General features: G+C 43.8%; 1 protein-coding gene across 2 annotated transcripts; it reads left to right on the top strand.

Moving 5' to 3' along the window:
* The first annotated feature begins 15,755 nt into the window (after positions 1-15,755).
* Positions 15,756-23,976, top strand: LOC149874649 (lysozyme g-like). Of its 2 annotated transcripts, XM_090065268.1 has the most exons (6): positions 15,795-15,882; positions 15,988-16,033; positions 16,395-16,484; positions 17,351-17,547; positions 18,621-18,759; positions 19,335-23,976. In XM_090065268.1, exons 2-6 carry the CDS (start codon positions 16,027-16,029, stop codon positions 19,466-19,468), a joined length of 567 nt encoding a protein of 188 aa, XP_089921394.1. In that variant the 5' UTR covers positions 15,795-15,882; positions 15,988-16,026; the 3' UTR covers positions 19,469-23,976. The 2 variants fall into 2 exon arrangements, with proteins under 2 accessions (XP_089921383.1, XP_089921394.1); XM_090065257.1 differs by having other exon boundaries at positions 15,756-16,033.
* Positions 23,977-26,019: the final 2,043 nt, after the last annotated feature.

The raw sequence follows: 26,019 nt of genomic DNA, 5'->3' as shown, positions 1-26,019 counted from the left end.
TTCCCCTTTTGAAAAGGTGGTTACCCTAGCTGTGGGGCTGTCAGCAGGAGAGATATGGGGAAGCGCGAGGGGGAGCGGCAGCACAGAGCTGCCAGCTGCTTTGAATGGTCAGAGCTGAGGAGGTGGAGGGGACCCTTGCCTGCTACCTACCCCAGCTAGGGTATTGGCAGGGAGCTGGACTGGGCCCATGAAGCAAGAGGGTTCTGCTCCATGCCCTGCTAGCTCTGACCATTCAAAACAGCCAGCAGCTCCATTCTGCCACTGTCAAGAGGCCTGGGTGGAAGGTGGAAAAAAGGAGCCCCCCATCACCTCATGGGCCAGACCCAGCTCCCCCCAGTACCCCAGCTGGGGTAGTGAGGGAGCCTGTAAGGTAAGGGGGAGCTCCCTTCCCCCACCCCCCACTTGGGCCTCTTGACAGCGACAGCATGGAGCTGCTGGCTGCTTTGAAGGGGGCCAGAGCTGAGCAGGGGGAAAAGGTGGACTGGGGCCCCCTCACTTTGCATGTCCAGCTTGGGTCCCTCCAGTACCCCAGCCAGGATAGCTGGGGGGACCCATGAGGTGAGGAGGACTTCCCCACCCACAGCCCCTCCTCAGTTCTGGCCATTCAAAACAACCAGTAGCTCCCTCCTCCACTGACAGCTCCCAAGTGAAAAATGAACCCTGGAGGGAACACAAGTTTCCTAAGGTGCTCTGCTTTAGAGAGTGTTCATCTATTACCTCATTTGACCAGGGTTGTTTTTTTTTTGCAAGATCAACCATTTTGAAAGGGCTCTGCAGTGGTGCACATGTGTTACATCATGGCTGTAGAGCACTTTGAGGGGCACAATCATGCAAAAGTTGTAACTTGTGTAAGCACCTATAGACAGACCCTTCCCCTCAATCTGAAATCACAGCAATATCCATTTGCTTGCTGGAGTGGAGTGCAGTGCAATGTGAATTGAATTAAGCTTCATTAAAGCCAGTGGTGATGCATAGGGGGTCACATGCACTCCCTGATGGCCGCGCTCGCCACTTAGGCGATGGGCAGTGGGGGCAGGCAGGAGTGTCAGTGCCCCCTGCAAGCACCAGCCACTCATGATCACTACAGCCGCTTCCAGGAGTAGCTGTGGCCACACAGCAAGTGCAGCGGTCAGCTGCAGTGAGATTGCTTGCAGGGGACTCCCCCCACTGCCTCAGGTCAGTGGGACTAGTGGCAGGGAGGGCGCATGCCCCCCGTGACTAAGGCAGCATCAGTCGCCCATGATTAAAGCTGAACAAGTTTCATTACTCATAAAAGAAATACCCTACTCACGCTTTTCTTTATAATGTGTTATGTTGTTGTTGCCTTTTTGTTTAAAATGTAGATCCTATGATGCTGATTGATTTCTTGAACTGCTGCTTCCACAGGTTACATACAAAATAATATATGTCCCTGCTCTTGGTCACATACCTTAGACTGTATTATAGGTTAAAGAGCCTCAGGATAGCAATAAACTGAAATAGACAGGTGCAGTATATTGCTAGAAATCTGTCCTGTGTTCACTGTGAATGGCACTGAGGCCACATGAATCATGAGGAGCACCTCCTGCAGAAAGCATTTTGGAAGGGGGCCTCTGTCTTGAGAGCTGTTCCAATCTAGCTCCTCTTGATACCTAACAGAAATACAGTATGTCAGTGAAGGGCTAGGTAGCCCCACAGACAGAGGCCCCCGTCCAAAATGCTTTCTGCAGGAGGTACTCCTCATGATTCATGTGGCCTCAGTGAATCCTATGATGCTGATTGTAATGTGTTATGTTGTTGTTGCCTTTTTGTTTACAATGTAGATCCTATGCTGCTCAGAATGTTTATGACACGATGAATTCCTATCTGAAATCTCTGGGTTTGTCTTGTGAATGATGTTTGTATTGACGTGCCTGGCTGTGGCACCCTGGTTAAAAATAAATTGAGCTAGATGTTATCAAGTCAGCAGGGCTGGATAGAATGCACACTAGGGTACTGAAGGAATTGGCTGAAGTAAATTCAGAGCCATTGGCTGTTCTCTTTGAGAACTCATGGTGGTTAGCTGAGGTCCCAAATGTTTAAAAGAGGGCAAATATAGTGCCCATCTTTAAGAAAGGAGAAAAGGAGGATCCACAAAACAACAGACTAGCCAGTCAGACCTCAATACCTGAAAAGATCATGGAGCAGGTCCTCAAGGAATCTATTGCAAAGCACCTAGAGGGGAACAAAGTGAACAGGAACATCCAGCATGGATTCACCAACAGCAAGTCATGCTTGACTAACCTGATTTCTTTTTATAAAAAGGTAACAGGCTCTGTAGATGGGAGGAAAGACTACTGGATCTGATGTACCTTCGTTTTAGCAAGGCTTTTTGACAGTCTCTCAGGACACTGTCACGAACAAACTAAGGAAATACAGACTAGGTGAAAGTACTATAAGGTGGCTATATAACTGTACTCAACAAGTCTAGTTGGTATTAAGTGGGGTTCTCCAGGGGTCTGCCCTGGGTCTGGTATCATATAACACCTTTATTAATGATTCAGACAATAAGGTTGAGTGCACAGTTAGCAACTTTGCAGATGAGACCAAGTTAGGTGGAGTTGAAGACACTCTAAAGGACAGAGCTAAGATCTAGAATAAACTGAAGAAATGGTCCAAAATCAATTAGATGAGATTCAACAAGGACAAGTGCAAAGTCCTATATCTAGGACAAAATAATTGCATGCACAAATATGGACTGAGGGATGGCTGTCTAGGCTTCAGCACCACAGAGAAGGACCTAGGAGTTACGATGAACCATGGTTCGGACATTGGCCACGTCTACATGAGACACTGACTGCGAAGAGGCCCAAAACTACTACACAGTAGCATTATGTGACAGAAACCATGATGCAATGCTACTGCACAGTACTTTCAAGCTACTGTGCAATCAGCATCACAAAAAAGCCGTTTGTTGGCATGACTGCACAGTAACTCAGGTTGTATAAACAAGTACTAAATGACTGCGCAGTAAGGATTGTGCAGTCAGCGTCTCACGTAGACGCAGCCATTGTATGCATATGCCTGATTCTCAGCTCCCAAAACAAGTGCTCTACTTACAGTCTAGTAATGACCTGAGATCTCACGCTTGCCAGAGGAAACACTACAAGGATACATTGAAGGCATACCTCAAGAAAACAGATGCCAACATCAAGACATGGGAGGAGCTGACTCCTGACCAACTCCTATGGCACTGACACCGCAAACAAGTGTCTGCCCATGTCATGGTGAAGCTTCTCGCCCTCAAAGCAGAGAAGAGAGAACAAAAAAAGAAAAAGGAAAGATTGCAGCTCCGCCTCGGCTCCAGACCATGCCATCACCACCACAAGACCCCAACCCCAGAACAGCTCCCCACCCTGCCACACACTGCCAGCACTGCAAGGGCCGGTCTCCATGGAAACCCTGGCCCTGTGCTGTCATGGCGTTGCCACTGCTGAGGTCTCCATGGAAACCAGCTGCAGGAATGTAGGGAAGAGCTGCTGGGAAACGAAGTCCACTGTGGGCCTAATCCAGCCCGTGGACTTTGCCCGTCCCTGGCCTAGAGAGTGGTTCTGGGAAAGACCTGAAACTCTACCCTACTGGGGTTGTTTAGCATGGTGGGGCTGCCTGTGGCAGGACAGCTTTCACAAAGTGCCGTGCATGAGCCACCCCAGGGAACAGCGAGGATGGAGTGCTTGAAAGCCTCAGCTCCCACTGCCTTGTGCATTGCTCCATGGAGGAGGACAGCTAAGCAACTACATCCTGAGAGAAAAGGAAGAGAGAAAGTGGGACCAGATGGGTCCAGAGGCTCAGAGTGGGGCCAGGAAGACACCAAAGGGCCCTGGCAATCCAGAGAGGGGCTGCGTGAGACACTGAAAAACCTGGCAGTCCGCGGATGGGTTGAGTGAGAGATTGAGTGGACTGTGAGCCTGGAGAGGAGATGGATGAGAGACTGAGGGGTCTCAGGGCCCAGGGAAGGGCTGTTTGAGTAAAAGGAAGAACATCAATGATGACATCTGCGAGACTTGGGGAATGGTGCAGGGGCAGAACAGAGTCATGCAACTGGTCCATAAGGCCTTGACCACAAACCTGCTGGTCATTACAATGAGACCAGGGCAGCATTTTGCTAACCACCATTCCCACACTTTACTAACAACTAACATCAAGGTGGGGTGGGCAAAAACAAGGCGGACTGCCCGTTGAAAAGGGTAAGGGGCTTTACAGCCCCTCATTCTGAGCCTCTGGACCCATCTGGTGCAAGCCCTGGATAGTGGCTCTGCCCTAGCCCCAGGCCATGCTGTCACCCTCTAACAGTAACCATCTTCCAACAATCAGAATGTAACATGATTTTAGGAAGCTGGTAGAGGACTGAGGGCAATAAGAAGAATACTCCATTGGCACAACTGCACTGAACCGCATGTGCTTCAGCCCTTGGTTGTGTTGGCAAAGATTCAGCACAGTAATAACAAGTCTGGGCCTTTTGTCTGATTCTGTAGCCAGTGGAGGAGGATACTGAATAGATACCTAAGAAAGTTATCTGCCTTGTATCCTTCAGGATGGAAGGCAGGTCTTATGCAATAGATGCAGGTCCCCTGCAATACAGGCACCAACTTGGGCTAACAAGCCCTCCAGACCAATAAGGGGAGAACTTCTGGGACAATAATCTACTAAATACAACTCATCGAAGAGTAATTTTGAATCTGTGTATTCAGCGCTTTGTCACAGAGAGGATCCGGTCCTGACAAGGCAAATGGGGAAAATGTCCATTTCATGAAAGGCTGGAAGGAGCTTTGCTTACTTCCCCATCCCTGGCTTTTCCTTCAGAGCTGGAAGGGTAAACTGAACAACAAGGAGGAAACTTCTCTTCCATTTTGACTCTAGCAATACTTATTAAACTAGGGGCATTTTCTTCTTCTGTTTTCCGTGTTTGGGGATTTTGCCCATAACTATTATACTGAACTATATCTCTACATAATGCTGCATTTTAAATCACAAAGCTATTCTAGCTATGTGAATTATGTTTTATGAAAGTTTAAGCTAGCATGCTACTTCATGGCCTCAGGTTCCATGAACAGCCAAAGATGCTCAGAAACTTGCCAGCCTAAGCTCAGACAATACTGCGCTCTTTAGTTCCAGCTATACGGACCAGAAGCCTTCAAGCTTGGGCCAAGCTGGGCTGCACAAGCAGAAGGGGGTGCAACAAAACTTTGGTGTGTTCCATTTTGTTTCTCAGATATGAGCCACATGTATTTTAGCCAGCTGAGAGTTCTGGCATTGACCTAATCACCTCAGTTCTTCAAAAAGGATCTGTGTGGAAAAGGGAAGAACCTGCACAGAAGTGAAAGGGGCTCTCCACAGGCACAGAGGCCTGCTCATGGGTATTTGGTTGCAGAACAGAATCAAAAGACATAGATGGTCTTAAAACAAGGCAAGTCTATGGTTGTAACATATTTTCACCTGTCCTTTTAGATATTCCTGAAAGTCAGTCTGGATACTCTGGGATATGGAAACACAGCTGATACCACTGAGGCTTCCTATGCAATGGTAGGACAATGGAATTTAAGTTGCTTTGATGACCACTATTCTGTTTTCCAGATCTGCCATTCAGCAGATGCTAATTATCACAATGCATAGCACTTTGTTTCTTCAAAGTATTTTACAAACTAATTCACTACGTTTAATAGCACACACCTTTATTAATCTCTCTCTCTGTGCTCACCAATACAGTCAATTCATACTGATTTTTACAAAATCATGTCATAAAATACAAATGCTTTAAGTCTGTCAGCGTACTAGCAACAAATAAGTAGGGAAAAAGTACATAAAGGAAACTGGACAGATTGTCAAGAGATCCTAGCACTGCACTACTCAACATGGAGATTTGCAGGAAATGAAGGAGAGGAAACATAGGATATAAACAACTTCTTTCAGAACTGGATGAAAACTAGCAAGCATAAGACCAGACCCTATAGACAGATGTTGCGTGGTTTCATGGGATTATGATTTCTAATATATCCTCTGCAAATTCTCTATCATGTTCAGGGTTCATGAACCTTTCTTGAATCGAGACTGATTTTTAGGCATGTAAGGTAATCCAAACCTACTTGGATATACAGTGAATTCAGATCTCCATGCAGTCACTTCACCCAATCCCACACTAATCATAGACTATGGCTGAAAAGGCAATGGAATTTAATGATTTCTGTTAAACTGCTAAAATGTTACCATGAGGTGACAAAATTAGTAGGGCTGTGAGAAGCTTCGGTCCCTGATTCAAATTGGCAGAGATTCGGCCTGATTTGGTGACTGAATCTCCAAATCCAAATCAAATCAGAGTACCCTTTAATCTCTCCAAATCAAATCAGAAGCGTCTGGATCGATTTGGAAAGTTCAGCAATTCAGACATAGAGATAACTTTAAATGTTTCTTGTACATACCTCATGGTACCAGGTGGCTTGTGAGTGCTGTGATGGTGGGGCAGATGGAGTGCCCCACAGAAGTGCAGGGGGATCCCAGTGTGCTCGGCAGCAGACCTGGAAGTGGACCAGAAGCACATCTAGTCCACTTCTGGGTCTGCCAGAGAGCACGCTGAGGGTCTGGGGGCAAGCCGGCGGGGGGCGGGCTCCCAGCGTGCTCCCCGGCAGACCTGAAAGTGGAGCAGAACTATTTCCAGTCCACTTCCAGGTTTGCCGCCAAGCACGTGGGAGGCCCCCCTGCGCTCCAGCATTGCAACATTCACGAGCCGCACCTGGTACCTCAAGGTATATAGAAAAAACATTTAAAGCTGTGTCTATGGCCGAATCATTGATTCTCTGAATCAGCATCAAATCTTCAGATTCAGATTCGGCCAAATCAAATTGGGGACAGTGATCCAAATCAACAAATCGAATCACTGTCCCTGATTCAGGCTGAATCTGAATCAAATAGGGCCTGTTTCGCACACCCCTAAAAATTAGTTGCTTCCAATAGGCTTTACAAACCGAGGCAGACAGTTTCTGAGCTGACTGGAATTGTTGTTTGTTTCAAATCCATATGAACTCTTTTGGTATTTCTGTTCAGGCAGAATTTCTGCCTACAGTGCAGGAAACCTAAGCATCAGAGCCAACGCTAAAATGGATGTTGGCACAATCAAGAATGCCCGTGTCACTGCTGTTGTTCCACAGCCACATTTTTATAGAAAAATGGATACTAACTTTGAGAATAATACTGATGAAAAGCCTCTGCCCATCAGATAAACTCTGATTTTCAAAATTACCAAACTGATGATACAGTATGCTTAGGCAGAGATTAAGACCACAATCCTGTAAATCCTTGTACAAATAGACTCATTGACTCTTGATTTTTAAACAATACTGTGATCTATAAGAGAATTGTCTTAACTTCAAAACAAATTTGATCTAGATTTTGCCAACAGAAATGTTGAGAGTAGTTTATATATGCTATACCAAATTTAACTACTTCACTGCTTGTTAGAAGTAAAATCAACCCTGCCTAGTTATAATTTGGTTGCTGCCTTTCAGCTTTTAAATATGTTTCTCAGTATCTGCCATTCTCATAATTAACAAATACAAATAACTTTCTTAGAGAATATTTGATAATGGTTTCTCTTTTGTATCTTTTGATCTGTACTTAATATAGATACATGCATTTGTTATGTTGGGGGGTGTTATTTGTATGTATTTTATTGTTATGTGGAAGTAACTAGACTTAGAAACAAGGTACTAATTTGTGGCAAATGACCAACACTCCAAAATGTTCATTCTTCCAGCTCCATTAGCAAACAATATTGACAAGGTTATGGAAATCACCTAAACACAGAGCCTTTACCCCTACAAGTTTCAAATATAAAAATACATTTCCTTTCTTTAGTTGTGATCCATCAGCCCAGCAACTGGACCAAACAAAGTCTCACCCCTTATTCCTATGGTTTAGTGTTCTCCAAGTATTCAACAACCATTCCTCAGTTTGAATATACGCTACCTGGGATTTGAAGCTGGTGATCCAGCCTAGTGTCCCAGGCCCAGTTCTGCTTTGCTTCTAAGATCAGGTGCATTGAGACAAGCATGGCCATACAGGATAGCTGTAGACTGTGGGACATCTTCTCCGATGTGCCGTAATTGCAGCACATTGGAACAGACTCAGTTCATTGAGTCTGTTAAAACATGCTAATTAGCATGGTCCAGTAGCCTTGGCATCTCATGTATTCAGCATCCCCAAGCTTCAAAATAGCAGCGGGGGTACTTTAACTAAAGCTTGTCATATGAGCTTTAGTTACAGCACCACCAGTGCCATTTTGAAGCATGGGATGATAAATATCAAGACACTGTGAGTGCTAATTAAAGTGCCTTCCCCCACCCCAACCTCCAAAGCACATGTAAAGATGACCACAGATAATATCTTTATCTAATATTACATTCTGGAAGTTTGGCTGCATGCAAAAGACTTGTGACTTACACCTGGAAGAGTGATGACATAAGTTAAACTATATTGGTTTAAGCCAGCAAAGCAATCTCCAATTTCTGTGATTTGAAGCTTTGAAGTTAAAACTTTTTTTAGGAAAGTGACAGTGTCACGACGAGCAAGTCTCAGGCAGTATGCCCTGTGCTGTGTAAATGTTCAGTTGTTCTTCTAGCATATATGAAAGAGAAAGATTCAGGGCTGGATTGTGACTACCTTTATGCAAATATGCAAAAGGACAGGGGAATGGAGTGCAAGAAGCAAGAGGAAGTGAGAGGAATTTATCTTTGTGCCTTCACTTTGTCTCCTGAGCACACAACCTCAAAGGGATGGGATGAAGTGGACTACAGCATTGATGCCAGTGCATGTTGCAGCTTCCTTTTTGGCATGAGCTGCTCCAGCACGCTGAGGAGCATACAGGTAGAGCACCTCCACATGCCCAGTAGGAGCACTGAGTGCCAGAAATAGCCATGTAACAAATAATTTGCCATTCATCTTTCTTCCTCTGGCCAGAGAAAGTCATGCAAGGCTTTGACACAATACTGCATTTACTAAAACAAACACTCCAGACCACACTTTTGTCACCTTTCCGACAAGCTTGTGAGGATGCAACAGTAGAATTGTCCTGTAAGTAACACAGATACTTCTGCTGCTGATAAGAATGCAAGGTGTTGGCTAAATTTTGCAGAGCTTTAAATATTAATATTAGTGGAGTATAAATATAGACATATTGATACATTTTGCTCCAGCCAAAACACCAGTCTTTCCACTTCCTCTGGGTCACTAACATATGACCCATGTCTTACTGATTATCGTTTAAATTAATAACCTCAGTCAGTTTCACCTCTGGAGCCCACTTCGTAACAGTTAACTCAGACACAATAGTTGCGCTCTAGTTGAGAACCAAGTAACACAGTGACCTACGGACCACTGTGTGCTATACAGCTGAGTTTATAAAATGTGAAAATAAGGATGACAGCAGGATCACTGATCTTTTTCCTGGCAAGTGTAATCCCAAATAAAGTACTGAGGGTGCTGGGACCCTGGCCTGGGCAACTTTTTAAAAAAAGCATGGAGGTACGAGCGATACAAGTTGTAGCCATGTTGGTCTGCAGGCAAAAATAATCAGAACTCTTGGGAAGGTGATATCTTTTATTAGACCAACTAAATGATTGCAAAAAAAGATCTTTATTTGCAAGCTTTTGGGCACGCACACCTTTCCTCAGGCATAGGGGAGTGCACAGATTGTAACATTTCTCCCAGGTGGAAATGAAAATTCATATTTCGTAGGAGAGTTGAAAGGTGGTATAAGATTTCCTGGTTGGAAAAGTTCATTTTATGCAAAATAGCCTCTGATAAGAGTTGAACCAGTCTATTTACCTCAGAGTTGTCTGATGGCAAGCAGGATGTTGAATAGAGGTATGAAGGATTTTAATGGTGACTTGCAAAGACTTCTCAACTAAAAACTAAGCTGTCATATTTTATTCTTTACAAAATACAAAGAGAGCCTGAAAAGGCTGATGTCATTCTATTAAGTCTTTTCATGTGCTTAAATTTTGCTTTACCTTGCAAGTATTGAGATGGTCCAGCTTGGTCTTCTGTGGCTTTACTGCGAGAACTTTCCAAAAAGTCTTTTATGAGCTTTAAGACACATGGGGCGCATCCAGATGAGCAAGGACATTTGTTTCCACAGGGACAACAAGTAGCAACAGCACACTTTGTGCCACTGCTACCTGTTCCTGGGAAACACCCATGCCATGCACGTTCTGGCACACAGCAGGTTTCATAGTTTCTAGGGTCGGAAGGGACCTGAGTAGATCATCTAGTCCAACCCCCTGCCATGGCAGGAAAGATTACTGGAGTCAAACGACCCTAGCAAGGTGTTCATCTAACCTCCTCTTAAAGACCCCCAGGGTAGGAGCCAGCACCGCTTCTCTTGGAAGTTGGTTCCAGATCCTAACCACCCTGACCGTGAAGTAGCGCCTCCTGATATCCAGCCTAAATCTACCCTCTGCCAGCTTGTGACCGTTATTCCTGGTCACTCCTGGCAGTGCTCAGGGGAACAGTGACTCCCCCAATGCCTGCTGATCCCCCCTGACTAGTTTGTAACAGGCCACAAGGTCCCCCCTCAGCCTTCATTTTTGGAGGCTGAACAGGTTCAGGTCCCACAGCCTCTCCTCATAGGGCCTGCCCTGCTGTCCCCTGATCATACGAGTGGCCTCCTCTGGACCCTCTCCATGCTGTCCACATCCCTCTTGAAGTGCGGCACCCAGAACTGGATGCTGTACTCCAGCTGCGGTCTGACCAGTGCCACATAGAGGGGGAGGATCACCTCCTTGAACCTGCTCGAGATGCATCTCTGGATGCATGACAAGGTACAGTTGGCCTTCCTTACTGCCTCTCCACACTGCTGGCCCATGTTCATCTTGGAGTCAATGATGACCCCCAGATCCCTTTCCGCCTCCGTGCTGACAAGAGGGGAGTTCCCTAAACTGTAGGTATGGTGCCGGTTGTTCCTTCTGAGGTGCATCACCTTGCACTTGTCTGTGTTGAAACCCATCCTAGTCTCGTCTGCCCACCCTTGTAACCTGTCTAGGTCTGATTGTAGCCTGTTGCATCCTTCCAATGTGCCCACGTCCCCCCACATCTTAGTGTCATCAGCAAATTTGAACAGGGTGCTTTTTACCCCCTCATCCAAATCGCTGATGAAGATGTTGAACAGTGCGGGCCCGAGGACCGAGCCCTGCGGAACCCCGCTGCCCACGTCCTTCCAGGTTGAGAAGGACCCATCCACTACCACCCTCTGGGCGCGGCCCACCAGCCAGTTGGCAACCCATTTGACTGTGTGGGTGTCTACACCACAGCCCCCCAGTTTCTTAATGAGAACGGGGTGAGAGACAGTGTCAAAAGCCTTCCGGAAGTCCAGGAAGACTATATCCACTGCTACCCCTGCATCTAATGATCTGGTGATCTGATTGTAAAAGGCCACCAGGTTGGTCTGACAGGACCTGCCGCTGATGAACCCATGTTGGTTGCCCCTAAGCATGTAGTCCCCTGCTGGCCTCTCCTGGATGTGTGCCAGCATAATTTTCTCGAACAGCTTGCCTAGGATCGAGGTGAGACTAACCGGCCTATAGTTTCCCGGGTCCTCCTTCCTGCCTTTTTTGAAGATGGGGACCATGTTGGCCCTCTTCCAGTCCTCTGGTACCTCACCAGAGCACCACGAGTGCCAGGGGACTTGCAATGACCTTGGCCAGTTCCTTTAGAACTCTAGGGTGGAGATCATCCGGGCCGGCTGATTTGAATACGTCCAACCCCTCCAGAAGCTCCCTAACACAGTTACTCTGCTGTAGGATAATACCATCCCTAGCAGTACTATTTTCTGGGGAACTTAATTATTTACTAACCCTAATACCAGCACACATGTATATCCAGGGGTCAAAAAAACCCATGGGAAAAAAAAGTGAAGCAGCACATACACAGGCAACATACACTGCTCAAAAGCAGAGCTGGGCCACTCGGAGCCATGCTCTGGCTGCCAGCCAGGCTCCATGCAGCAGAATTGCCACAGCTGCATCCCCAGGAGGCCCCCAGGACCCCAGGTAAGACTGTTGGGGCCAGCCCAGTGCTGGCCCCAGCCTTCCCTACCCCATCTAGTACCTTACTATGTTCCAAAATATGCATGACATGGGCATTTCCTGGGAACGAGTACACCAGGAACCACTTGCATCAGCACTACTTGTCCCTAGGGAACCAAATGTCCATGGTTGTCTGGATGCAGCCAGAGTGTCCATTAGTCATTAGAAGTAAATAGGTAGAAACATAAATTAATCCCAGGAGCATAAATTAGTCCCAGAAGCATAAATTAGTCCCAGGAGCAGCCGACGCCAAGTGCCAGCTGCTTCTGGGCTGCACCACACCCCCTGCCAACCCAGCAACAGGAATCACGCGGCATCACATGGCTCTCAGGGCAGCAAGGCACAAAGCTCAGAATGCAGCAGCAGCCACCTCTGCCCTGCGTACAAATCAGCGGGGCACATGCCCCTGGGCCCACTTATCCCACCACCCAGCCTAACCAGAGGCCCACTCACTCCAGCCCCTGCTCCTGTCTGTGCCCCACCCCCCATGGCCCTTCCCCCTCCCCCTGCCCCTTCCCCCACAGATTTACCTGCTGGAGGGGTAGCCCAAATAATGTTTTATCCCTCTACCTATGTGTGTGCCCCTATTAGGCTGAAGTAAACCAATCTAATTTACTCCACAGAAAGATAGTACTTGTAAATTCAAGTACTATTCTGCTGCGGAGTAAAAAACTCCACAGCAGCACATGTGTAGATGCTGGAGGGGCTGGCTGGGCATGAGGGTTGCTTCATTGCGGGGGCTGTCTGTGGCTAGTCCCACACTGAAGCTCCCTCATTTCCTAGACAGCCGCCCCACAGCACATTGGGTGAGGGGGACCAGCCCTAGGCTGGCAGGCTGACCCCCAGGATCCCTTGCAAGCCAGGGCTGCTCAAAGCAGGCTTCACATGCTGTGCATGAATAAACTGTGGAGCTTATTGCTTTGGAGTTAATTGCTCCCAGGTGCACATTTAAACGGCATGCCCAGGAGCAATAAACTCCAGAGCAATAAGCTCTGCAGTTTATTCATGCACAAGAATAACACATGTAGACATTCCTAGTTTGACTCTGAAAAACCCCAGCTAGGTATTTCAAATTTATTGTCTACATTTTTGTTAGAGTTGCTTAATTCCTTGCTCCTATAAACTTGATGTAGCTGAATTAAGTTTCTTCCTTTTCTCTTTCATACTTCACTAGCAATATGAGGGGATCTGCTGGCAAAATTAGGCCTTCAGTTACACATGAGCACTGTAACTTCACATTATGCTCCCAGTAACACCAATACAAGTTGTTATTCTTTAATGAGATTACACAGGCATAACTGACTGATAGGAATAATCATAAAAAAGAAGCATCAGATTATTCTCCTAGCAGTGTTAATGCTACAGGTATAATGGAGGCTAAAACCCCAAATTACCACACTTATCACTGAGGTCAGCAAGTGCAGTTATATTTAATAAAGAGACATTTTTACATAATCATTCTCAAGGTAGAACCACACTTTAGAGGGCTTCATGTAGCATTTATGAAAGACGAAGGGGGAAAAATTAAAATTAGCCTAATATAAAATTATGTGATGTTGAATGCCTGATTAATAGTATGTGAAAGAGGTAATTTAGTACAGAAGCAATTTTTTGACATTTTAAGTCTCCCAAAGGGACACTACCCCTTTCATTCTGACATGCTGGCATAGATCATAATGTGATACAGCTCACATGTAGTCCCAATGGAACATGGAGCTGACCTCCTGGGGGGTTAGGTATAAGGTGACATTTTGCAGTATTATTTATTTTATTTTTAAGGCCGCAGGTGTTCTTTATTCTAACACCAAATAAAAAATTGAAGCTTCTGGCTATAATATGAGCATCAACAAGGTCACTGCTGTATTTTGTACATGGGAAATTAGCCTATATGGGCTTTAATCCACAGCTCTCTAAAGCCGCCTCTGGCCCATCAGAGCTGAGCTGCAGCCTTCACTGTAACTTGTATTACTTAAACTGGAATTTCAACTATGAGCTATGATAGAGTGGTGCATTTCCTTGCTACTGTTGTTAATATTTTAATTATTATGTCTCTTTCTTTGTTATGTGCAGATTTAGGGGGCATATCTCCCACAATGAGTTGAAGGTTTTCTGGAAGCATGCAAGTGAGACCAAAAGGTTTAGATGTAGAGTATTTCAGAGGAGGTATAAAGACAGCTAATTTGCCACACCTATTATTTTGCCAGGGAAACAGCATATGATATTACCATAGAATTCTTCCTATGATGGTAAGCAGGGATCCTGGTTTTCTCTGATAAAAAAAGTCCCCAATTTTTGGGTTAGAAAAAGTAAGCCAAAATCCACATTTTTCTGTGATTAAAATGAAACACCACTAACTATATATATGTGGTGTGCATATATATATATATGTAAATATATCAGTGGTGTTTCATTTTAATAGATCAGAATGTGATACAGCATAATATATATATATATTAGTGGCGTGTGTATGTGTTTGTGTGTTTACATATATCTGTATATATTAGCGGTGTTTCATTTTAAACAAGGAAAAATGTGGATTTTGGTTTACTTTTTTAACCTGAAAACTGGGGACTTCTTTTTATCAGACAAAACCAAGATCCCTGCATATTTGTAATATTTTAGACTTTGTTTTCCATGACATCCAAGTTTGGTGATGGTGAAATACATTTACTTACCCAGACCAAATTTCGGATTTTAAATAATATGGAGACCATGCATAACAATCAAAAATCACATTTTATATATATATCCATACCAGCACCAGCAACCAAAACTTATAGGAACCTATGTACACTGGAATCCACAACCAAGATTGCAAATAAGTTTTAAAAAAACCCACACGGAAACATGTCTAAAGGTCACATTTGTCATCATTTATGCAGCTCCAAGGAGCAGAAAAATAGAATGGATGTGGCTTATAGAGGAAAGATGGGATTGGTAATGTTAAGATACAATAGAAGATGACTACTGATGGCCCACATTCCTGCTTCCTTATCATCAGGAATTCTGGTTTTCTCTGTTAAAAAAAATCCACAATTTTTGGATTAAAAAGTAAGCCAAAATTTACAATGAAACACCACTTGGTGCATCTATCTATCTATCTATCTATCTATCTATCTTAAGATAGATAGATAGATAGATAGGTATAGTGGTGTTTCATTTTAATCACAGAAAAATGTGATTTTGGGTTACTTTTTAAATTGGTTTACGCTATATAAATATATATATGTAGTGGTGTTTTATTTTAATCACAGAAAAATGTCGGTTTGGGGTTACTTTTTGAATCCAAAAATTGGGGATTTTTTTTTAATCAGAGAAAACCACAGTCCCTGCAAATAAGTACAGTACTAAAAACAATAGGTTTGTCCAACCATGCAGTTAACTTTTTACTTGTTAGCAAAGAGTTACAGAGTTTTTTAAACACCCTGTATCCTAGTCTGGATTTGTGTATTAATCTTCATTGTTTCTACTAATAGCAGAAGTGTAGCTGGCAGGGGGGAGGTAAATTTCTCTGCACATCCAAGTGCTGAGTGGTTGTAATTGTTTACAATGATATTGTTTCACATGGCTTACTCGGCAAAATCCATTCTGCATAAATTCAATTTCCTGTTTCCCCCTGTAACTTCCAACCCCTGAAGAGAGTAGGTAGCTTGTGTCAAGCTCCTCCTAATTCTGAACTGTTAAGATTGCAGGAAAGTACTCAACTAAAAGTAGATAAATAACAATCATAGTTTTAGAGCACAAATCTCATTTTATTTCTCTGGATGAGCTGAACAGCAAGTAGTAAAGTGTATTGTTGTTTAATGTTAAAAATAGACAGTGTTTGGGGAAGTGAACTGATTTGTTTGGACAGATTACTCATATTGAAACTAAAACTGCATGATTGTTTCTTTAGGAGACCCAGGAACAGAAAAACGCAGATCATCAAGCAACCATGTCAGGTATTTCATATTTGTCTAACAATTTTGTAGCACTGGAACAAGAGATCTGTCTCCCATTAATTTACTGAGTTAAATTTAGCATTGTTCATGAAGAATTGTGTTTGTGCATATGGGTATTTTAATCATATTCTGAAATGGTTTGCTTAGTCCATAGGTATAGTTGGGTAAATTACAAATAAATTACATTATAATGCCTCACATTGAATTTGCTGATAGGTAAGGCACCTTCTAGCATGGATAAGCACATAAATATTGCCTAATTACAAGTTTCCCATCAATGATAAGTGTGAGTCACAGATATAACTCAGAATATATTCATGATATTTATAATCTATTGATTCTAATCCATGCTTCCACTTAGACCTTTCTGAACACTACGGTAAATTAATGGATGTCGATACAACTGGGGCTTCCATTGAAACTGGAAAACAAGAAGGTCTAAGCTATGGAGGTAGGCATTATTTGGCTTTAGAGCACTGGTAAATGCATATTATAAATAAATATGTTTAACTTTTAATTATTCCTGAGAGATGTTTCTTTTCCCTTCAACAAATCAAACTGATTTGTACAATTCATTTCCATTGTATTTACAAAAAAGGTGCTCTTGAGGCGTTCTGGGGAGTCTTCAGAACAATCTGAGAAATACCCGAAGTCTTAGGGACCAAATTCCAAATGCAGCAGTCTTTTCACTTGTTCTTTGAGAGAGTCCCCTGTACTCTGAGCTATTATTTCTGTGCATTGCCTCCCAAATATGTCTACGACAAAGGGAATTAAACCTTTTGTAGCATAAAGGTTTGGAGTGAAGACAATTCCTGCTTATCTCTAAGATCACCATGTTATATAGAATGGGGGATGGTAAGCAGCCATGCCACAAATTAGCCTTGAACCCTCCTTGCATGCCACTCCAATACCCTTCCTCTGCCTGCTCTGCCATTCTGCTTTTTTGTTCCCTACTGTGTCCCTGCCCAATCTTCTTCCTTGCTTTCTTCCTCCTATCCTATCTGCTGCTGTGCTGCTTGTCCTCTCCCTGATCTCATGCATGCCATTTGTGGCACTTATGCCACAGGTTGGCTACCCCTGCCAAAACACTGCTGTCTCCATTTGAAATTCCTATATTCTAGAATTAATTTATCGTTATGCCTAGATTTAGGCACTTCTTTCAGCCATGGATGGATGCTGATTAATTACTAATTCTATCTATATAGATTAGATAGATCTATAAGGGTTTTTAAATGTTAAATGTAGCCATATTGTCTTTTGGAGGAACACCTCCCAACTTCTTTGAAACAAAAAAAATGGCATTTACATTTACTACAGGAGTGACTGCTTCAGAAAAGATTGCTGAAAGAGATTTAAAGAATCTGCAAAAATATGAAACCAAGATTAAGAACGTTGGTAAAAAACTGGGTGTAGATCCAGCTCTGATTGCTGCTATCATCTCCCGAGAGTCTCATGGTGGAATAGTCCTGAAGGACGGCTGGGGTGACAGAGGAAACGGATTTGGTTTAATGCAGGTATTTATCAGCACTCAAAAACTGCAACCATCTCTTTTGTGTCAGAAAAAACCATAACAAATTATAAGGATTTTGCTTTGGGGGTCATCTCCACCCTGGTGCCAAAAACTTGAGCAAAGATTTAGCCTTTTGTATTAACATGCCCCAAAACAGCATGTCTGGCTAATTCCTCCCCATAAGAACTATAAATAGTGACCTGACCATTGTAAGTGGCAACCTGAATGGGTTAGTCACTTTCCAGACACAGAAGTCGATCCTTGCTTGTGGTACAGCCTAGAGACAAAGTGTTGGAGAAGATGAAGTACAGCATAAGGTAAGTTAATAGTGCCACATTCCACATTTTTGTGTTGTATGGTTTGGCATTTAAGTGAAATAAATTAAACTAGATTTTCTTTTACCGTACAATAGTTCATGTTGCTTTGGCTGCCTAAAGGGACTAATGCCCCTCAAGGACAACCAGTCTGTGGAGTGCCCCTTGGCAGGTGTAAATCTGATGTTATTCTCAATCCCCAGTATAGCAGGGGGAATCCAGGTTGCGAACAAGAGCCTGGAGATAATGCACTGCATTACAGCTACTGTCTGCTTCCTAGAATGCATTGGTTTGCCTAGAAAGGAAAGGATCTGATTTATTGTTGTTCCTGCTTCAGAGTACAGTACCTTACCAGAAATGGTTCACTAAGCTCAGAGGCTCAGGCAGCAGCTACGTTAAAAGTGTGTTTAGACAAGTTCTTCCCCATGCACTGCAAAATGCCGCTGGCAAAAAGGCAGGGAAAACCAGAGCTCATTTCTGTATTCATGTCCTAGTCCATTGGTCACATTTTACCCCCATCAGCAGGATTCCCAAACAGGCCCTGCCCACATTCCGACAATCTTTTACACAACGTGCCAGTGCTTCAGACTCACCCTTATCTCTCTGCACATCAGCCAATTCCGTGACTGCAGGAAAAAGAAGTGAAAACATGGCCCACAGAGAAAAGTAAAAATGAACACAGCCCATACACCCTTAAAATCCATAAAGAACCCTTGAAAAAAAATCCTTTTGGTGCCAGGATATTCTTGCTTTACTCTTCTAGGTTGATAAACGACACCATGAAATTGTTGGTACGTGGGACAGTGAAGAGCATATTATGCAAGGTACAGAGATTTTGTGTGGGATGATAAAAGAGATCCAGAAGAAATTTCCACAATGGACAAGAGAACAACAGCTAAAAGGTACAAAACTATTGGCTCCAAAATACTTCATGCAACAAAATCCCATTCCTTAGTTTGGTAGCGTTTGTCTTAGCTCCACAGGCCACATGAGTAGAGCAGGGGTGGTACACAGGTTGGATTGGGCCCTGTGCTGCCTCTGCCTGGCCCTTCAAGCCAGGATCGGGGCTCTATACCACCTCTGCCTGGCCCCGTGTGCTGCAATTGGGGCCCCACGTCACCCTGTGCTCCTGATCTAGCATTCACAACCACAGCTCGTGGGGTTCCATGCAGGGAGCCCCATGAGCTGGATGACCCAGGACCAGCAGCTGGATCTGGTGCATGAGTTCATGTCAAATTTGCACATAAATAAACCCAAATCATATTTACTGTTTTTCAGTAAAAAATGGTGAAGAGCATATTTTATATATAGCTTTCTTCACAGACAATGACACTTAATAAAAATAAGTCCTGTATGTAATATTAGATATGCTCAAAAGAGTTGCGCACTAAAGAAAGGAACTTCAAAAGTGAAATTGTTCTTGTTTTCTTACAAAAGAAAAAGTTTCTCATAAGTATATGTTTTGTTTTACTTTCAGGTGGGATTTCAGCCTATAATGCAGGGCCTAAGAACGTTCAGAGCTATGAGAGAATGGACATTGGCACAACTAAGAATGACTATGCCAATGACGTTGTTGCAAGAGCCAAATTTTATAAGAGAAATGGATACTGAGAATGCTGGTTGTATAGAGATTGTATTTTAAAAGCAAACTGAGTCAAATAGTAACTAGTACTTGGATTTCCAACAGAAATACTGAAAAAGGGGGGAAAATGTTACAAGCTTCAAGGGGCTCTCTTTTAGTTTAGATTAAACTGAGTTTAAAATTTTAGTTATGTATTAGTGATAGTACCAGAGGTCATTAAAACTGGAAGTCTTATCTCCAATTTCACTTCTGCTATTTTTTTTCTTTTTCGTGTGCACTTCACTTGGATTAAACAGTGTACATAGTCATATTAGCTTTCAGCTTTTCATATACTAGTGCACAATGCTGCAAAAGAAAAAATAATGCCGCAAGAATAGCAATCCAAACAAAATTGGAAAGGCCTGGGCTACAAGAACAAAACTACATAATTACTCAAATTCAGGCATTCACACATTTTGATATTCACTACTTTACTAATCATTACATCAGTCTTGCACTTGCTTTAAACAGGAATATATAAAAAAGGCAACCTTTAAATAGAATCTGTACTACTGACTCAAATTATATCTTCCCAAAGCAACTGTTCTCAATTTTTGGTAATATGAGCCAAAGATGATTCCAAGTAGCTTGTTTTATTGAGGGCAAGGGAAATACTTTCTTTAAAAAAATAATTGGTTTTAGGTTCTTTGCAACTTTAAGGGTTATCAAACACAAATTGTTGCAACAAACATACTTACTGAAAATGCATATTCTTGAGAAATCCTCAATACATAAGTTGAAATAAGGGCATGTAAATACATGTAAAATTATTTATATTTTTTAAAACACTATCTTTCTATACAATGAACTTCAAAAGAAAAACTGCACATGATTGTGCATTATAACATTTTGGGTTTCTCGGCTGAAACAGCCAAGATATTTTTAAACTATGTGAAGTCACAAGGAGGGGAATGAATGTGGCTTGAGAAAGAGGAGGAGCAAGAGCAAAGGGGAGTATGATTTGGGGGCTAAGGCTGAAAAAAATAAAGATCACTGGTAAAGTAAAGATGTGCTAATGTGCATCCTGTGAACAGTACTATTCTTTATTCTGTTAAAAATCCCATGTAGTTTACTACAATTTTAACAACGTCCAGAGTACCAACTACCAAAGGAAGCAACAGCACAGAAATGGAGTTTATACTACTTCCATTTCTTCTCCTAGGCAAAGAATGTGTTCTCTCAAACATCTTGTGAAATCCTTCTTTACAAATAATTTGCATCTATTGCTCTCTTAATCTTGTTATGCCCTAAAAAACTACCACAGCTATGTACGGTGAGTACTCAGGAGGACAGTATCTCCTGGCAGTGGTCCGTGTTCTGCCTCCCACCACCACACAGGCAGGGGATGCTCAGCTACTGTGCGGCTCCTGGGGCAAAGGCAGTGAGGCACAGGGCTCCAGCCTGCAGAGGACAGCCCACCTCCATCCCATGCACAAATCTGGGATACACATACCCCGCAAGCCTCCCCCGGGGCGTGCACAGCAGTGGGGAGCCGCACCCCTCTACACCCCTTGACAAGCCACCCCCAGCTGTCCCACAATCTTCCCCAGCCCCCGCCCCACTCCCTCTCTTACCATGGGGGCCTCAATCTGCCCCCACTCCATCCCTTCCCTCTCCCCACACTCCCCTCCACACTTATCTGTTGGGCAGTTCCTGTCTGTATGTGTGTGTCTACATGTTCAGGGCCATCCCTGGGGTTGGGATGCGAATTGGCACAACTGCCCCAGGCCCTGTGGTTAGTGTCACACAGGTCCCGCCATGGCCACTGAGTGCTACCAGCTGTGGCCCCCAGCCCCTCCGCTCTCAGCTTTCAAATCTGGAAATGAGGCAGTAGAGTTGTGCAGAAGGCATCCCTGCTGCTGCTCTTGAGCTCTCTGGCTTGTTTGGGTCAGGCAGGACGGATGACCTTAATGTAGTTTGCTGCCTCCTGTTGCGGTGTGGCAGGGGTGAACAGTTGTGCCCTTTGTGGTCTGCTCAGGAGCATTGCATCTCAGTCCAGAAGAGCCTTAAATGTACCTAAACTTAATATTTACATTGTCAAACAATTAAAAATGTGTTTCCTTTAAGTTGTATAGGAGTATCACGGAAGCAGTGTAGACCGTCCCTTAACGGTTCAGTAAACATCTGTAAACCTAAAGCATGGTTACTCTGAATACATTTGTGTGAAATATTAATGCATCACTCTCATCGCAAGCTGGCAAAAAACAGTTAGTTGGATTTGGACTTTGGTTATGACATTTTTACTACAATAAACTTTCTGAGGCTGACCCAGTCATATTCTCTATTCTTTTGCTATGAAACAGGGAAGAAATGGATCTAACTTGAGAATTTAAAACATACAAAACATTGGCATGGTGTTTTTGATGCAAAAAGCGGTTCATTTCTTTGGAGGCTCGCAAAAAATTCTCAGACACACACTTATTAGCAGCACAAAAGGTGTATTTGCAAATAGGGTCAGAGCAGAGCCAAAAAGACTCAGATTACTCCGAACCCCTGAGGAAATTCTCAGATGGTATTTTATCCTTCCCCTCCTGGGCACGTGTGCAGAAACAGGAACTCTTACAGCTCATTTCCGTTTCATACAAACATGTATGTGGCTACGTCACTTCATCCATCGCATGTATATTATAATTAACTACTTAAGTATGCAGGGCGGATAAGTAAATATGCATCAGCTAATTGCGCGTGCTCAGAAAGTTCTTTAGGTCACCAAGAGTTTAAATCCCCCCCCTTTCAAGGACACAGTCAGTTGAATTCCAGCTTCTGTAATCTGCATGAGAAAACCAGGGGGAGCGTGGGGGAGGGAGTGATTTAGTATAAGAAAAACTGTAGCAAAGCTGGCCAAGGAAAAAAAGTCCTTGGTAGTGTTTTTTGCTTATCAGGTACGAGATGCAAACTGTGCATTTCTAACAACACTCCATTTCTAACATTTTGAACATGTTTTGCCAGAGTAACACCAAACACAAACTTCCTCTTCACTTCTTATTTCCCTATTCTTTTCCTCTGTCACCGAGGAACCGTGCATCATTCGTGGCAGCTATATTTATTTCAGTTTAGATCCATGCATTTATTAAAACATACTACCATGTTATGTGTTTCCAGTGTGGTTGGGTTCCCTCTGTTGGGCACTCATGAGACTGCTGCAAGGTAATCCAACTGCTGAGTGCCTTTACCTCAGGGGTGGGCAATTATTTCAGGCGGAGGGCCGCTTACTGAGTTTTCGCAAACCATCAAGGGTCGCATGACATGCAGCCAGGGGCAGATAAATATTAATTTTCTTAAATTTGGGGGAGCCCCGTGGGTCAGAAAGAATGGTCTGGTGGGCCACATACAGCCCCTGGGCCGCATTTTGCCCACCCCTGCTTTAGCTGCTAGAACTGAGTAGCACATTCCAGCTTCTCCTGCATCTCATGGCCCATCTGCCAAACTATCTTTCTAGCTCAGAGTGGCTTCTCCAGGCTCAAATAAACCACTCCCCAACTCCTGTTACAAGTCTTCCCCACCTTTCCCTTCTTCTATATACAACACTTCAGCCACTTGTATCAAGTCTCTATCAACACCTAGTTTGTGTTTGTTATTGGTACTTTTCATTCTCCATTTCAGCAGTCCTCCTCAGACTAGCTGATGAAAGCAAGCAACTCCTCCCTACTACTTTAGCATACCTCATCTGTTGAGCGCAAGCATTAACATTAATTATTCTCTACACTGCTCTAAGAGATGTGCTTACTGCCTTGTCAGCAAATGGGTTTCACACACATATAGGGACACTGAATGATACAATTTTTACAGTAGCAACTTTATCATTTTGACTGTAATTCATGCATCATAAAGTGATAGATTTTTCCAAATCAGAGTATGCTGTACATTTTATTACCTGATTACTAACACATTTGTAGGGTGGCTATGGATAAAAGCAGTAAGAGAAAGGCCTACAGTCTGATCTTTTGTTGGTTACACTGAAACCACAAGATACACACTAATCCCAATGTCCACTTGGCTAGCTGAGATAGCACAACATATAAGCCTTGTAGTGCCTGGGGAGACACAGAAGGGAGATGACATACAGACTTTCATGGAAGTGCTGAGTTCTCCAAATACCTCTCCTAGTTCATACCCCATATTTATACTAGATACCTCCAACATCATTCTCTGACTGGTTAATTCAAAATCCCTTTGCATTACTGGAACCCTGGAAACTGGACTCTAAAGATTAACATTTTTGGATGGCAGGATTTCTGGTCTTTCTTGGAACACTGTTAATCATCATCCTGTTTGCTTATTCCTCATATTATGGTGTTTACAAGTAAGGTTGTTATTGCTTTTACAACTTAGATCCAAGACATTTTAAAAAAGTATACCTGTTAAAATAAAAATGTTATCAAGTTGTAGCAAGCTCTACTTAAGCTAAAACTACAATATGCTGTGCTTAGATTATTTCAAGGACTTGTAGGTGACTTCCTGCTAAGCCTTTAACAGAATCTATTAGATTACCTGGGCATATTTATTACTTCCCACATTTTGCTGGATATGTCAGTTTCAGCAAAAGTTCACTTTGGAATCATTCACAAACAGTTTTCGGGCCCTTCATTTAAGCCAAGCTTACAACTTTGTCCTAAGCCACCAACGCTGGCACTACTGTAGACTAGCCTATATAGCCCATAGTCACTAGCTAATTATGACCAGCATACATGCTTCACGGCCACTAAATTTTCAAAACCTGGAAACTACTACAACAGTACTGAAATGTAGTAAGAGTTGCAGGCATAAACCTCCTCCTAAGTAGCAATACTGATCTTGCGCTATTGAACTTGGGCCTCTGGATGCAAGAAATGTGCAAACCATAATGTGGAAATGTACTGTATTTACCTAAATCCAAGACAACACCGCAACTAGATTATATATATGAAACATTTATGCATCTGTTACAGTGTCCCATGTATGGAATCCAATTATCAGAGGGTCACCTTGAACTCAGCAGGAAACCAGCAGCAGGGGGACATGATGGGGTGATGCAAACAGCTGAGGAACCAAGCAGGCCCCTTGCCCCACACTTGTTCCTCCTGTGGCCTGCCTCCCCCCAAGCAGTTTCTACACCCCTTGCTGCCTGCAGCTTCTGCCTCCCCTCCTGTTGTTTACTGTCAGGCATAGTTCCAGCTCCATTGCCCCCAGACACAGAGCACATGGAAGCTCTGGCCCCTGCCCAGCCACTCAACTGCATCCCAAGGCCAGAGCTGCTGCTGCCACATGACTGGGCAGAAGCCAGAGCTTCTACATGCTCTGTGCCCAGGAGGGAACAGAGCCAGAGCCAGGGGGAGCCACAGACTGTTGGAGATTGGTGGGGGGCAGGCAGCTGCTGTGGCAATGACTCCAGCCCCAACCCAAGCTCGGAGTCATAGATTAATAGAGTCGGAAGGGACCCAATGGATCATTGTCTGACCCCCCGCCCCTGGTAGGGAAGAGGACTGAGGTCAGATGACCCCAGCCAGGTGATTGTCAAGCCTCCTCTTGAAGACCTCCAAGTTAGGTGATAGCACCACCTCTCTTGGAAGCCCATTCCAGACTCTGGCCACCCTTACTGTAACACATTTCTTCCTAATGTCTAACCTAAATCTACTCTCCACTAGTTTGCACCCATTATTCCTAGTTATTCCCTAGGGCACTCTGGTAAACAGTCCCAATTCCCTGCTATCCTCCCCTGATAAGTTTATAGGTGGCCACAAGGTCACCCTTCAGCCATCTTTTGTATAGGCTGAAGAGATGCAGATCTCTCAACCTCTCCTCACAGGGTCTTTCACAGAGACTACTAATCATGCAGGTGGCCCTCCTCTGAACCCTTTCCAGATCCTCCGTGTCCCTCTTGAAGTGCAGTGCCCAAAACTGGACACAGTATGGTGGCCTGACTAGTGCTGCATTAGAGGGGGAGCATCACCTCCCTTGATCTGTTGGTCATGCATCTGCTAATACACGATAAGGTGCGATTGGCTTTATTGATGGCCTTATTGCACTGCCGGCTAATGTTCATCTTGGAGTCAACTATGACTCCAAGATCTCTCTCAGCCTCTGAGCTGCTGAGGAGGACATCCCCCAACCTGTAGCTGTGCTGGGAATTCCTCCTTCCTAGGTGGAGTACCTTACATTTATCTTTGTTGAATTGCATCCTATTTCATCCCACCCATTGATCTAACCTGTCCAGGTTGGTATCTGTTCCCCGCCCTCTGGTGTATTAACTTTGCCCCATAATTTGGTATCATCTGTGAACTTGGAGAGGGTGCTCAACACACCCTCATTCAAATCACTGATGAAGTTATTACATAATCCTGGCCCAAGGACTGAACCCTGTGGGACATATCTGCTTACCTCCTTTCAGGCTGAAAATGACCTGTCAACCACCACTCTCTGGGTGTGGTCCCTAAAACAGTTAGCCACCCACCTGATTGTGTAGGCATTCACTCCACAGCCTGTTAGCTTCCCTATGAGAATAGGATGCAAAACTGTGTCAAAGGCCTTCCTAAAATCCAGGTAGATGACATCGGCCTTCACT

Source organism: Crocodylus siamensis, chromosome 1 (genome assembly GCF_052110815.1).
Source record: "Crocodylus siamensis isolate JL-2025a chromosome 1, ASM5211081v1, whole genome shotgun sequence".
Taxonomy (NCBI): domain Eukaryota; kingdom Metazoa; phylum Chordata; order Crocodylia; family Crocodylidae; genus Crocodylus; species Crocodylus siamensis.
This window is presented reverse-complemented; position numbering and strand designations above follow the sequence as displayed.